At 39.7% G+C, this 14,484-nt stretch overlaps 1 protein-coding gene across 1 annotated transcript; it reads left to right on the forward strand.

The window, feature by feature from the left end:
* The first annotated feature begins 4,308 nt into the window (after nt 1-4,308).
* s1pr1 (sphingosine-1-phosphate receptor 1) lies at nt 4,309-10,061 on the forward strand. Its single transcript, XM_005475654.4, has 2 exons — nt 4,309-4,581; nt 5,923-10,061. Exon 2 carries the CDS (start codon nt 6,033-6,035, stop codon nt 7,161-7,163), a length of 1,131 nt encoding a protein of 376 aa, XP_005475711.1. The 5' UTR covers nt 4,309-4,581; nt 5,923-6,032; the 3' UTR covers nt 7,164-10,061.
* The last annotated feature ends 4,423 nt before the right edge of the window (nt 10,062-14,484 follow it).

The following is a 14,484-nucleotide window of genomic DNA, read 5'->3' on the forward strand; positions in this document are numbered from 1 at the left end:
AGGAGTCCAATCTGATTTTAAAGCCAGAGAGCTGGATTTACTGTAAATTCTCAGAAGCTCATCCTTTACATGTATTCAGTTTTCTAGGACATCAATCAAGCATCTTACAAAAGTGCTAAGTTGGGTCGAGATCTGGTACCTGTGAAGGCAACACCATTTCATTCACATCATTTTCAGTTCAGTGAAAAGTACACTACACACTGCCTCAAGATAGAAATTCTTTATGATATGATAAAGTCTAAATTCTGTTTCAACATGCTGTGCTCCTTCATTCTAGTACAAAATGTATGCTATCAGGATTTTGTGAGTTAATCTATGGAGAGGGTTTTCAGCCACGCTGCTCCCATGCAGTACTCCAACATCCTAACTGCAAATTGCTTAATGTGTAAGACGCTGTGCATTGGTCAACTGTTTAACCAGTGGACCAGCACATTGAAGGGACGCAACAGTGCAGTTCACCAGGAAATAATATCAAAAATAAAATATGGCATGAAAAGCACAGATAATCTCTGCAGTGGTCATTGTTTTTAACACTCGGTTTCATTTCAGCTCTTCATAAGTACTTTATGTTTCCCCACAGCTGACTGACGTTCCAATAACAACGCAAACAAGAGCACAGACTGTCTGTACCACATATTTTAGACACTGTCTGAAAAGAGATGTTCTCTGCAGGGAGACAGATAGTCTGCCGTCTACCTGGAGTTAACACAGTACCATTGCTGTCCCTTTAAGGGGGCACCTGGAACCAAAGCATGCTAGCAAAATGCGTCATTCAGCATAACAGAGCCACTAGATAGACCTACTGTAGGGTCCCAAGGTTTCATGCATTTTATATAATTTGTCATTATCTCAATATTCTTATAATGCCCCCAGTTTAGTAAGCTATACTGGCATAACCTTGGTGCCAATACAGATCCTCTAGAGCCTCAGTAGTATTATCCTATTATTACATGTCTATTTTTACTTATTATGATATCTGTATGTAACCTGTAAGTATATCTTACTTTGTATTTATAGTAATTTGAATCTCAGTATATAGTGTATCCTTCAGTGTGTCTCTGATACACTCTTAGCATTCCCAGTTTTTTATTAAGACATTAGCAAAAAAATCAAAATTTATCTCAGAGGGGATTTTGACCTCACTCTTATTGCACTTGCAGGCAGCAGTTTATCAGCAGTTTCTGTATGACCAGTTGACCTGCAGATCTGAAACAATGGCAGTACCTGGACAGGAAGTAAGGTCATCACGCAGGCATCCCACAGAAATGATCCCAATGATGGCGCCTCTCAGAGCTATTGTCAGTGTTTTTCTTGGTAAAAAAGATAAAATCTTCACTATTCTTAAGAGGGGTAAGGCTTTTGATGTCATCGTGTCCTGTAGTCCCAAGAAAATTGCCGGGAAAACATGAGTAATCAGATAACCCCTCTATGACCAAGTACTTAGTCACAGTGAGAAGGAAAAACTCCCTTTTAAAAAGAAAAAAACCTCCAATAGAACCAGGATCAGGAACAGGAAGTCATTTGGTGTGACTGATTGGAGACTGGAAAAAGACAGACCATCCATCCATCCAACCATCCATCCATCCATCCTGCTTATCCAGGGCCAGGGAGCAGCAGCCTAAGCAGAGAAGCCCAGACTTCTCTCTCTCGGCCACCTCCAGCTTATCCAGGGAAACACCAAGGTGTTCCTAGGCCAGCTGAGAAATATAATCTCTCCAGCATGACCTTGGCCTGCCCCGGGGCCTCCTCCTTCTCCTCCTGGGTGAGCTGTTCTGGGACATGCCCAGAACTGCTCACCCAGGAGATGGCCAGGAGGCATCCTTGTCAGATGCCCGAACCACCTCAACTGGCTCCTTTCGATGTGGAGGAGCAGCGGCTCCACTCTGAGCCCCTCCCAGATGGCCAAATTCCTCACCCTCTCTCTAAGGGACAAGCCAGCCACCCTTCAGCTCATTTCCGCTGCTTGTAACTGCAATATCATTCTTTCGGTCACTACTCAAAGCTCGTGACCATAGGTGAGGGTAGGAACTGTCTCAAGGGGCTCTCTCTTCACCACAACGGACCCGTACAGCATCAACATCACTGCAGCACCAATCCATCTGTTGATCTCTTGTTCCCTTCTCCCCTCACTCGTGAACAAGACACCAAAATACTTCTCCACTTGGGGCAGTAACTCATCCCTGACCCAGAATGGGGATTCCACCCTTTTCCAACTGAGGACCGGATATTTGGAGGTGCTGATTCTCATTCCAGCCGCTTCAAACTTGGCTGTGAACTGCTCCGTCGCAAGCTGGAGCACACCACCCAATGAAGCCAACAGAACCACATCATCTGCGAAAGGCAGAGACAAATTTCTGAGACCACCCAAGTGGAAGCCTTCCTGTCCAGGTTTGCTGTGACGCAGGCAGTGGCAGGAGTTGGACTCAAATCCAGGGCTCAAACACAAGGCGGGTAAACTGAAGGAGGCAGCTTCGTTGGCTGTGCAAAACCTGAAACACTAGATACAAAAAAACACAACCTGAAACTAGAAACTTAGAACAGACTAGAAATAACAAGGAAACCGAGGGGCACAAGGAAACACAAAACAACATGAGACAACACGACATCAAGCAGAGGAAGACAGAGGACTAAATACACCCAGGATAACGAAGGGATGGGAAACAGGAGGGAAACACAGCTGGAATCAATCAGACTAACAAGAAAGGGAAACAAAACTGAACATAATGCACACAGGACAGGAGATTATCAAAATAAAACAGGAAACATGAAACACACAGTAAGACACAGGAGAGACACAACTAGGAAACAGATGAATAAGCATGGAGACAGAACTTGGCACACATGATAGACATGACAGACTACACAGGGAGGCACAAACGGGAACAGACTAAAATGAACAAGAGCCTAAGAACTAGAAACTAAACTGAAACTAAATGCCACATGAGAACATATGGATCATGAACCCAGGACAATGACACTTCTGCCAGCTGGCTACACCTAGAAATTATGTCCATTAAAATACTGAACAGAATCAATGACAAAGGGCAAGTCTGGCAGAGTCCAACACTGACCAGGAATGAGTCCGGACCAAGCTCTTACAACAGTTGTATAAGGATCGTATGGCTGAATGGAGAAAGATAAGAGGAAAAAAAATGCAAAAAGCCATCAAGACCCAGCTGTCTTACCCTTACTCCTAACCCAGACTGAGATTGTTGTACTCGGAACAAAAAAAATTTAAAAATATAGTGTCTAACCAGATGGTTACGTTAGATGGCATTACCCATCTCCCCAGGATGTGTTTGGTGATCATATTAAACAAGTCTCTAAAACTAGAAACATCTTGTCAGAGTGATGCTAAAAAACTAGTTCATGCACTGGACTATTATAGTTCTGTATTATGTGCAATGATTCACTTTAAATGCTGACTAAAACTCTTCAATTCTTCATATAACTGCTTGACAACTGCTCTAAGAATTTTTGAAATAAAAGGAAAACATATTAGGATGATGAAGAATGATCTTTCCACAAACCCAGCAACAGACAGAAGAAAAGATATACATAATGTCTCAGGAAATATCAAACAACAAAATGTTTAATACAATTGGTTAGACAGATATAAAATCTACTCACTCAGTTAAGTGTGTCAGTGTGTCATATACAGTATCTGCTGCATAAAAATTTGAAAACTATGACACAATACAAGCACAATATCAAAATAAGCCCTCGATAAGATATCTTACACCCCCATCCAGTTACTCTGTCAAGTGTAAGAAAAAAGTGTCTTCACTGTTAAATGCAGGAAACATAATTAATATAATATGAAAGTGTATGCATCCCCCCTACACACACACACACACACACACACACACACACCATGACATGACATGAAAGATATGATGTAGGTCACAGAGGCTACAGACTCATTATGGGGCAAACCAAGTCTGGATTGAGGGGGGATATGGTGTAGGGAGTGCATATGGTTGATTCCCAAAGAAACTAAATGATATACTGTATATGATAACTGAAATGCTATTATGTCTTTTAGAATGTAGTTTCTGCATCTAATTAATTTTACTCTTTTATGTAAACTTTGTTTACTTGGATGACATCTCAGGTCAATTTTATGTTTGTTTTGTGTTCACTCTAATGTTATTTACTCTCAGGTCTCAGTTAATAATAATCTTTATAAGAGTTTTATTCATTTATTTGTGTGATTAACGATAATAAGAAGGCAGAAAAAAGACAAAAAAAGAAGCGAGGATCCGAAGGAGGGAAGTATCTTCATCATACCATCCTCATCTTCAGTGTGTGTTTCGGATTGAGTGTGTGTGTGTGTTTCATTGTGTTTGTGCGTCTCTGGTGTCTTTCACGCTGATGCGGGCTGTTTTCCTTGGGACTCTGACGGAAGATGTAAAAGAAAAAAAAAAGGGGAACGTGTCTGTGTTATCAGCCTTGTCTTCAAGCTCGAATAGAAACTTTGTTTAGCTGATTTAGCTGAAATTAAACCGAAGTGGATCGTCGTGAAGTCGTTTTGCGTTCATTTGGTGTGAAGAGCAGAACTCCGCGTTCATCTGAACTCAGGTCAGTTTGATCAAATAAATGGAATTTTAGAGATTAAAAAAAAAAAAATCGCAGACAGTTTTTATGAAAATCCTCAAAAGGCAGTCGTGCAGTAACTTAAATACTTTATAATATGAACAAGGACTAACCAACCGATTTCACCGGACAGGGGATCACCGAGAAAATATTTCATTAATAAGTTGAAACCTTTTCTATAAGTAGTCTTGTAAGGCGCGACCGTTAGAAATGCGAGCATTTCTCTTAAGACGAGCATCTCTTTAAAACTGATAAAACACATCTGAGAGACGAGTTTCTCAACCAAAACCAATTTCTGGGCTTTAAAGGTTTTTTTTTAAAGGATGTTTGTTCGCTTTTAAGCTACTAGACACCAAAATGTTTAATTTCCTTTGTTAAAGCTATGAGTTCAGTTTGTAAATAAATGATCCGTCTAAGCACAAATCTGGACGAATGTAAAAATCCTCAGTTGGTTTATGACTCTGAACAAAAAAACATATCATCATGCCTCAGTGCATTTAGAGCGTTCAAATCACCAAAATGCTAAAAGTTATAATGCTAATAATTAAACATGTGACCTATAATATATATATTGTCATATGTTGTGATACGCTGCTGTTTTTTGTTTGTTTATTTGTTTGTTTTTTCGCTTTTTTTTGGTGTTCCATATATTTTTGGTTGAATTAAAATCAAATCCCAGACTCAAGTTTATATAAAGCTGCATAATTCAACATTTCTTTTTCATTTAATGATTAAAAGGTAAATATAACAAAATATATTGTAATGTTGTGTTGTACTGTATTTTAGGCATTCTAAATCTTCTATCTTTCTCTTAACACATCAGACTGAAGAAAGACTTGAGATTTGCTGTTCATTCTTTTTTAAATTTTTAATACCTGTGCATTTTTTTAACTCTAAAATGAAAGATTTTCTTACAAAATAGATTAAAAGTAGTTTAGTTTTTTTCTGATCTTTGCTCTCAAACCAGCTGATTAGGAGCAGCTAGGTTGATGAAGCAAGCTTTGTATATCATCTGAGGTTTCATTAGCTTGTGATTCTAAAGGATGCTTTTAGTCAAGTATTTGTATGGACTTAAGAGTTTAAATGACTTGAATTTAAGTTGCTTACTAAAGATTAGTCTCTGTTTTGCTGGATCATTGTTTCATCACAGACTGAAGTGACATTTTTTGTTTATTCTGGCTCTTAGTGAACAGTTTATAATCAAAGTGCATGAGAAGAGTTCTGTAGAAGAATATTTCTGTAGTGTAGACTCTGATTTAAGACTATTTGTTGTCTAATATGCTGATGTGAGACCAGTTATTAATGTTTTTTTGTTTCTCTCTGTAGGGCCATGTCACCATTCAGCTGGACTCTCTCTGCTGTTCTTCACAGTTACTACCAAACATGAAGGACTGAAGTCTGAGGACGCGGTGCCCCCTGCTGGACTACTGCTGCAGATGGAGGCCATGGCTGAGCCCAGCTACTCTGATCTGATTGCCAAACACTACAATTACACCGGCAAGTTCCGGAAGACGGAGCAGGACTCAGGCCTGAAGGCTGACTCTGTGATCTTCATCATTGTGTGCTGCTTCATCATCCTAGAGAACATCCTGGTCCTGACTACAATCTGGAGGACCAAGAAGTTCCACAAGCCCATGTATTACTTCATTGGGAACCTGGCACTGTCTGATCTTCTGGCCGGTGTCGTCTACACTGCCAACATCCTACTGTCGGGTGCCAATACCTACAAGTTGACACCCACCCAGTGGTTCTTCAGGGAAGGCAGCATGTTTGTGGCACTGGCAGCCTCTGTCTTCAGCCTACTTGCCATTGCCATTGAGCGCCACCTCACCATGCTGAAGATGAAGCTGCACAACAATGGGAACACCTTCCGCGTCTTTCTACTCATCAGCACCGTGTGGATGATCGCAGCCGTTCTAGGCGGTCTGCCGGTGATGGGCTGGAACTGCATCCAGAGCATGACGCAGTGCTCCACTGTGCTACCACTCTACCACAAAGCCTACATCCTGTTCTGCACCACTGTCTTCAGTATCATTCTTATGGCCATTGTGGTGCTCTATGCCAGGATCTATGCTTTGGTGCGCACTCGTAGCCGCAAACTGGTCTTCCGCAAAGTGTCCAATGGTCGCAGCAATGCCAGTGCAAACAGTAAGAGTTCAGAGAAGTCAATGGCACTCCTGAAGACAGTCATCATTGTTCTCAGCTGCTTCATTGCCTGCTGGGCACCACTCTTTATCCTCTTGCTGCTAGATGTGGCCTGTGAGACGCTAAGCTGCCCAATCCTCTACAAGGCAGAGTGGTTCCTGGCACTTGCAGTCCTAAACTCTGCCATGAACCCACTCATCTACACGCTGACCAGCAACGAGATGCGGCGTGCATTCCTAAAGACACTGCTGTGCTGTACCGCCTTCATTCGACCACGCACCAAGCTCACAGGACCAATAATGGGAGCGGAGTTTAGCCGCAGCAAGTCTGATAACTCCTCTCATCCCAACAAGGAGGAAGTGGAATACTCGCCGAGGGAGACAACCGTAGTGTCCTCGGGGAATGTCACCTCATCATCTTAAACATGCAGGACAAACAAGCAGATGTACAGGGTCAGATGAGGAGTACGTGTTTGTACACAAAATACATGTGAACTCTGCCATGTAGCCAAGTCACGAAACCTCCAGCTGACCAGGACTCACAGACTTTCAAACTGATTGGAAAGTAAAAGAAGTCCAGACACTGTTTGTAGTTCAAAACCGTCATGTGACAGCACCTACTGGAGTCAGTGGCTGTAACTCCTGTATGCTGGGATGGATTGTGTTTCATCTCATCTGCTTAATGTAGATCATTGTGGTCCTGCGTCATTGAAGACCTGGTCAGAACATAAAGTGCTTCTTCAGATTTTATACAGTTACCCAAACTTGCTGATACACAGCATTTCTCTGCAAAATACACTTTACCAGACAGTCAAAGCATGATAAAATAGTGACTTATTGATGTGTTTTGATGCATCAAGGTTAATTTTACTGAATAACACTTACGACATACATAGAAAGTGATCCACATAGAGGAATCAGACTTTATACTCACCCTCTAAGAACAACTAGAACATGTAGCACTTAATATCAGATGTTTAAAAAATGAAAATGAATTAAAGAAAACTGTCCTCTATCCCCTTTTACCTTCCCATACAGGACGCACTTATGAATGCAGAGCTCAGCTGGTTTAAACAACAGTTCATTTTTCTTTAATCATCATGAATAAATCTTTTACCAATGCTTTATTATTGTTCCACATATGAAGTCCATTCTGGCTCAAAAAGGAAAATAATATTGAGGCAAACATTACTTACCTATTAAAAAAGTCACACAAGTCATTATTATAAATAAAATCAGTTTGTTATTTAAACAAACTATTTTTAACCCCAATTTTCAGTTAAACTGTAATTGTATTTTCCTGTTAATCATAAGTAACTTGCCTTCCATGTATTTTAAATTAAATTTTAAAAACCTCAATAAGGTGGAAATGTTCAGATAAAGGGTCAAATATAATTGATTTGTCAACTCTTTGACTTTATTTACTTTTTTAAAAAACATTTTGATCATTTTTGATCTTGTCAAATTTACTTTTCCCAAAATGATGCGATTCTGTCAGAATTTTGTTTCTATTTTTTAGAATTTTGTTTAATTGTTATAGAAATGAAATGGTCTTAAAACCACAATAGAGCCTTACCAAAAAATGGCTTGAATGGTAAATAACTAAATAAACAAATAATCAAATAAAGAAGTCAGAAGTCTTAAAAAGTCCAAATTTGTTAAATCAATAATAACAATAATAATAATTAATAAACACAAAGCACAGAAATGTGAAACTTAGAGTTTTGTCTTGGTCATCATAAAAAATAATTCTTTAAACCATCACCAATATTGTTATTTAGACTATTGAGTTTATTGTAGTATAAAACAAACAAAAAATTTGGAATATAAAATATTTGACAAAATATTGATATCAAAAGTTATATTAAAAAATACTAGCCTCATCTAAAACCCTTCAATAAACACTATCTATAAAAAAAACTCAATTAGATAAAAATCGATTATTTTTTTTTGGCAAAGAAGAAACTGAACTCTGAATTCGTGAATATTTTTGATGTGACAAGAATTAACTGTGCAAAAGTTGTAGAAAACTTTGGGTCAGAATGTATTTTCTGCTTTCCGTCTGTGTTCCCATTGTTATTAGTAGTGATGTCAGTGTATTTTAATTATTTTAAAGCCGAAAGGAAAAAATGTAATTTCCACATTTCCTGTAAACTATCCTCAAAAGAACATATAAGCTTATTGAAAGCTATGAGTAGGATGCAAACTGGTCCCTGTGATGAGACTATTTTGCAATTGTAGGATTTTTCTTTTAAATTTGCTGCTGAAATGCTTACAGGGAAATGTGCCATTTTTATCATAATGATTGTGTTTAGTTATTGACAGGGATGGGCTTTCATGCCAGTCGTTCTCTGTTACCAAGATCAACGGTCCCTTTCAACGTCTCTCATCCTTTATCAGGAGCAGATCAATTAATTAATTAATTTAATTTTGTTTATCAAGAACATTGACACAGTCCAAGCTGACCTGTGCATTCTTTAACTCCCAAATGTTGAGTTGATGGTTTTTTTGGTTTTGTTTTTAGCAATTAATAAAGACAGAAATAGAAACACGCTGTTTTTGTTCTTAACAAATAACATCTGAAAGGCTGCAAACTGATGTTACAATTTCCAAAAGAAATTTATATACAGACAATACAAAGATTAGGGGTTAGGGGAGGAAGACAGGACAGAAATATGACGTAGAAGAAAGCCAGAGATTATCAATAACTAATAATTAAATGCAGTGAGTGAAAAGAGGTGAGAGAAGAAGGAAGGCTCACTGCAACAAGGGAAGCCCCCCAGCAGCAGGGACCATTCTACTTTTAAATATCCTGGGAACCACAAGGAAGCCAGCAGTCTGAGGGTTAATTGGGGTGATATGGTGCTATGAGGTCTTTCAGATAAGATGGGGCCTGATTATTCAAGACCTTTTATGTGATGAGAACAATGAAAGAAAGGAGAAGGAAGAATTATTTACACGAAAGTGATTGAAATTTTAACCAGATGTTGAGTGATAGTTATTGTTTCTGTAACAGCTGTACTATACTTTAAACTACGTATTTCACGTATTGTCAATGTAGCCACTACTCTCTCTTTTTTGAATCATTCATTTTAGAGTGAAAAAGGTATTCCTAATTTATCAGTTTCCTTTTTATCATGTGTCAATTATTTGTAAGAGGCAATTTCCACTTTTCTTGAGCCATTAATTTGAGGTTGTTAATTAGTTTTTACCAGTTAACAGCTATCCTTATTTTAGCAAACAGTTATAACCCTTTGTCCAAGCAGTAGTTTTAGTCATGTAAACCATTTATAATTAAACTTTGGATTGTTGTTTTATCCATGATTGTTACAGTCCTCTTGCCTGAGAAGTCTAGGGGACCAATGAAGCGTAAAACAGTGTCAGTAACACAGTAGCAGTAAGTGTCAGCAGAGCAAACCATAGACTTAGCCTCCAAACAGATTAGCCATTGTGTCAAAAGATTTCTTTTTATTTTATTATTTATTTATTTATTTTTTTACAATTAACTCTTTACAATTAACTTACACATCTATCTATCTATCTATCTATCTATCTATCTATCTATCTATCTATCTATCTATCTATCTATCTATCTATATATATACATATAAAAGATGGATTGATAGATTTTCGATCCCTTTCTCTCTGTCTAGAGAGACAGAGAGAAAGGGAGGTAGAGAGACAGATAAATCAATTACACTTGATGTATAGTCTGGTTCTCAGCTTGTCTTTTGCTTCAGAGTGTCATTGTTAATGAGATTCACTGACTATCCCAGCTGCCGATCCCTGACTTCTAAGAAGGGGGTTGTCTCTGTGAGCCTACAGGGAGAGATAAATATAACTAAAACCTTTTCCTCTGATTGGAGGCCCAGTCGATGGTCAGCTGATGCCCTGCATCTAATCCAGACTAATCTGAAGTCTGTTAGGTCAATACTTAATGTTATTTTTCATTCATCAAAGCAATCATGACACAGAACATTACAAAGCATTTATCATCTCAGTCACCCAGGAATGGGCCAAAAAAGGTTTCACAAACATCTAAGATTAGGCTATAATATGGGCTGGAATGGTATTTATGAAGTGCTTTGCTAGTCTCTAAAAAATAAGTTTTACCTCCACCATGGAACCACAAACCATCACATTTCATCATCATGTTAACACATCTATAGAAATTTGACATTATTATTGAACCTAAAAAGGTTAATGGTCCAGAAACTAAAACATGTTAATATATCTTAAGCAGAAAAAACACTTTTTAACTGTGCTAAGATTACAAAAGGGTTTTCTAAAAATCTGCCTTTAAATGTGGTAACACAGTATGGTCTGAGTATGGTCTGAAACCAGACCTATTTCAGTGATAAGCTGCCATTAATTCTTTCAAGAATTAGTCTAAAACTATTTAAAGCAGATGTAGGCTGATTTAAGACTTATAACACTAACACTGATTAAAAATTACCGCTATCTGAAAAACCTTTCATTTTAAATTGTGACTTCATTCATCTTTTCTACATCCAAGTGGAAGTAATTCATTGAGTGTAACCCTCATTACAAAATCACTCACATGGTATTTGGGTTTCTAACTAAAATAGGAAATTAGAAACATAAATGCCATCATTGCCAGACCTGGCCCACATGTGGTTGACATACACCCAGCCATGACACCAGTCAGTCAGAAGTGCCAGTATGATGCCGGATCTGGGCCAGACCTGTTTTCCATGAGCCTGGGCCACATAAACCAAACCACAATCGGGCCAGATGTGGCATGCCATCACATAAACAGAGCCATCTATGGCAGGCCTGGCCCATATCTGGATGACATACTACTTACCAGGCCAGAAGTCAGCCAGCAGTGCCAGCTTGACACCAGATCAGGCCAGACCTGCCTGCTATGTGGGTTACCTCTCATTACATCTGAGAAAAGGTAAAAAGACTTAACATCCAGCCTTTTATGTTTAAAGCGATACGGAGTGCTAAACAGAGTTGATCTAAATGTGCTTTTGCTAATAGTAAATCATTTCTATTCTTAATAAAAGATATAATCAAAGTACAGTTTGAATTAATATTATGAATGAGAAATGAAGTTTAAGTGATGGAAATGTCTGTTCTAATGTCTTGATTTTGTTTGTGTAGACCTGATTCATAGACCGTGGCAGATTAGTGTCTGTGTGTGGCTGCAGGAATGTGAAAAGATAAGAATGTGTCTGCGGGCCGTCATTATACACGATTCTGAATGAGAGAAATGGTATTACGTGTGCTGTAATTGTTAAACACAGAATCATAAGTTGTGTGTCATTTTGCTGATAGTTAGTCATGTCCAGAATTGGTCAAGGACTGACTGACCCAATATAGACAATATCTGCACGTCTATCCAACATCCAGTGTTTAGTGGGTGAGTATCAAACCCTTGCGCTATCTAACTCACCAGGTCAAAGTCAGAAAGTTTAATTGACTGGATGCTTTAAGATGATTAAAAGGGGAAGAGGGGGTATTTCTGTTATCTGTTATATCATTTATCACTTCTGACAGTAATTTTGAATCTTAGCAAGGTCAGATGACTTTGAATGAATTGATCTGTTGTCAGAGAAAAATATGTTGCTTCTTATATTCAGTTGAATCTGCCTTTATTACCACAAAAAGAAGAAGAAGCAGAAGAACAAAAAGACAAAACAAATTTTTTTATGTCCAAATACATGAACTACATGGTGGGTACTGGATGTACGTTGGGGGCTGAAAGCACTCAAGGGGCCAACCACCCCTACATGAAGGCGAATAAGCAGAGGCGCCTTCTCTCCAGGTCAAACGCTGATACCCTGTCACAGCATTCTCCTCTCTAGACACAATGTAGATCACATTCATCTCTTGCATAAGAACACAAAGCCTTCATCTGGTTTTCCCATCTTATCCTGATTATAAAGATACACCCTATCATCTATGGTTTCATTTGTTTGTATGTTTGGATTTGAAAGTCTGATAAGAAGGACCCAACACACAGCGCTGTAAGTGTTTATTGCCAGGCATTTTACAACACAGTCTGCTCATGCAGCTTTCAACCTTGCTATTTCAGCCCAGCACACACTACACTGCTCTCCCACTAGGCTCTAGAGTCCTACTCAAAAGGGAAGCATGATCAGATGATGGTCAGCTTTGTAGGTCAGCCTCCCCTGACACCACACCCTGAATCATTGCTCCACCAATCACCTGCAGCTGAGGCACAAACTACACCTGCCACAGAAGAGTTGTTACCTATGGATGATCATGTCATCCAGATAGCCATCAGCATATGGAGCATGCAGACCCAGCACCCAGTCCAAGAGGCACTGGAAAGTGGCTGGCTCCAGAGAAGACGAACTGAAGTGTCAGAAACTGCTACAAACCATAACCCACATAGCAGACAGGTCTGGCCCAGATCTGGTGTCAAGCCGGCACTGCTGGCTGACTTCTGGCATGGTAACTGCTATGTCATCAGATATGGGCCAGGCCTGGCGTAGATGGCTCTGTTTATGTGATGGCATGCCACATCTGGCCTGATTGTGGTTTGGTTTATGTGACCCAGGCCCATAGAAAACAGGTCTGGCCCAGATCCGGCAACAAGCTGGCACTTCTGACTGACTGGTGTCATGGCTGGGTGTATGTTAACCAGATGTGGGCCAGGTCTGGCAATGATGGCACGATTTATGTTCCTATTTTAGTTAGAAGACCCAAATACCATGTTGCAATACTATACTGCTATGGTAGCCCCAGCCAGGCAGGGGGGAGAACACATCCACAAAATGCTGTTGCAATGCAGCAACATTGGCTCTGTGGACCTGTGTGAGATGGTTATCACAATGGAGGGAGGTGAGAATAGTGGAATTTTCCACCTCTGGCTTTCAGCCTCTCTCCATGCTTTTGTCAGGTTGAGGTGAAATATCTGTGTGACCTCTCCCCCGTCCAAAAATACCATCGTCAACGTCACCCACTCACTGCATGACCACGAAGTGTCCTTGCCACTTGGCGATTAACTTTGAGCTAGAAGAAGGAAGTAATACAAGTACTATGTCTCTCAGTGAAAATTGCCTGAGCCTTTTCGAGCACACACATTCTGTAGACATAGATATATACATGAAAACTTGATGATTTTTAAGTTTTGTTTTTTGATTTTTTTCTGTTGTTATTTCAATTATATTTGCATGTTCGAAATAAATTATATCTATCTATCTAACTAGTCCCTCTATTGCACAGGTGCCGCTGACATTCCTAAGCCTTGGGCAAATTTCCTCCTGATATAATCTGCTCAATGTGTGCAGCTTTGCTCTCAGGTCCAGAACATATTGAATCTCATGTTTAGGTGGATGATTGATGCTGGTGGCTGCAGCCCGCAATACGGATGCTCAGCAGTCGGCCTTCTCTTCCTGAGGGCCAGGGTGCAAGCCATAGAAGAAGGGTCAGTCCTCTGGTCCCATCTGCCCCTCCCTACAGAGGCAGCGATGGTCCTCCATGGAGAGGCCCAGCCTGTCCAACATTGTTCGCCAGACATCAGGGCCATCACCTTTTACACTCACTATGTGAGTGCATTTAACTATTTGTTATCATTATATGTCTTTCTCCCCTCACTCCAACCTGTCATGGCAGATGGTCACCCCTCCTTGAGCCTGGTTCTGCTCGAGGTTTCTTCCTGTTAAAAGGGAGTTTTTCCTTTACACTGTCACCAAAGCTCTTGCTCATAGGGGGTCATATGATTGTTGGGGTTTTCTCTGTTCTCTTT

Source organism: Oreochromis niloticus, linkage group LG17 (assembly GCF_001858045.2).
Source record: "Oreochromis niloticus isolate F11D_XX linkage group LG17, O_niloticus_UMD_NMBU, whole genome shotgun sequence".
Taxonomy (NCBI): Eukaryota; Metazoa; Chordata; class Actinopteri; order Cichliformes; family Cichlidae; genus Oreochromis; species Oreochromis niloticus.

What these genes read in the sequence shown, in the direction of transcription:
- s1pr1 (XM_005475654.4), top strand. Translation starts at nt 6,033, where the DNA reads ATGGAGGCCATGGCTGAGCCCAGCTACTCTGATCTGATTGCCAAACAC.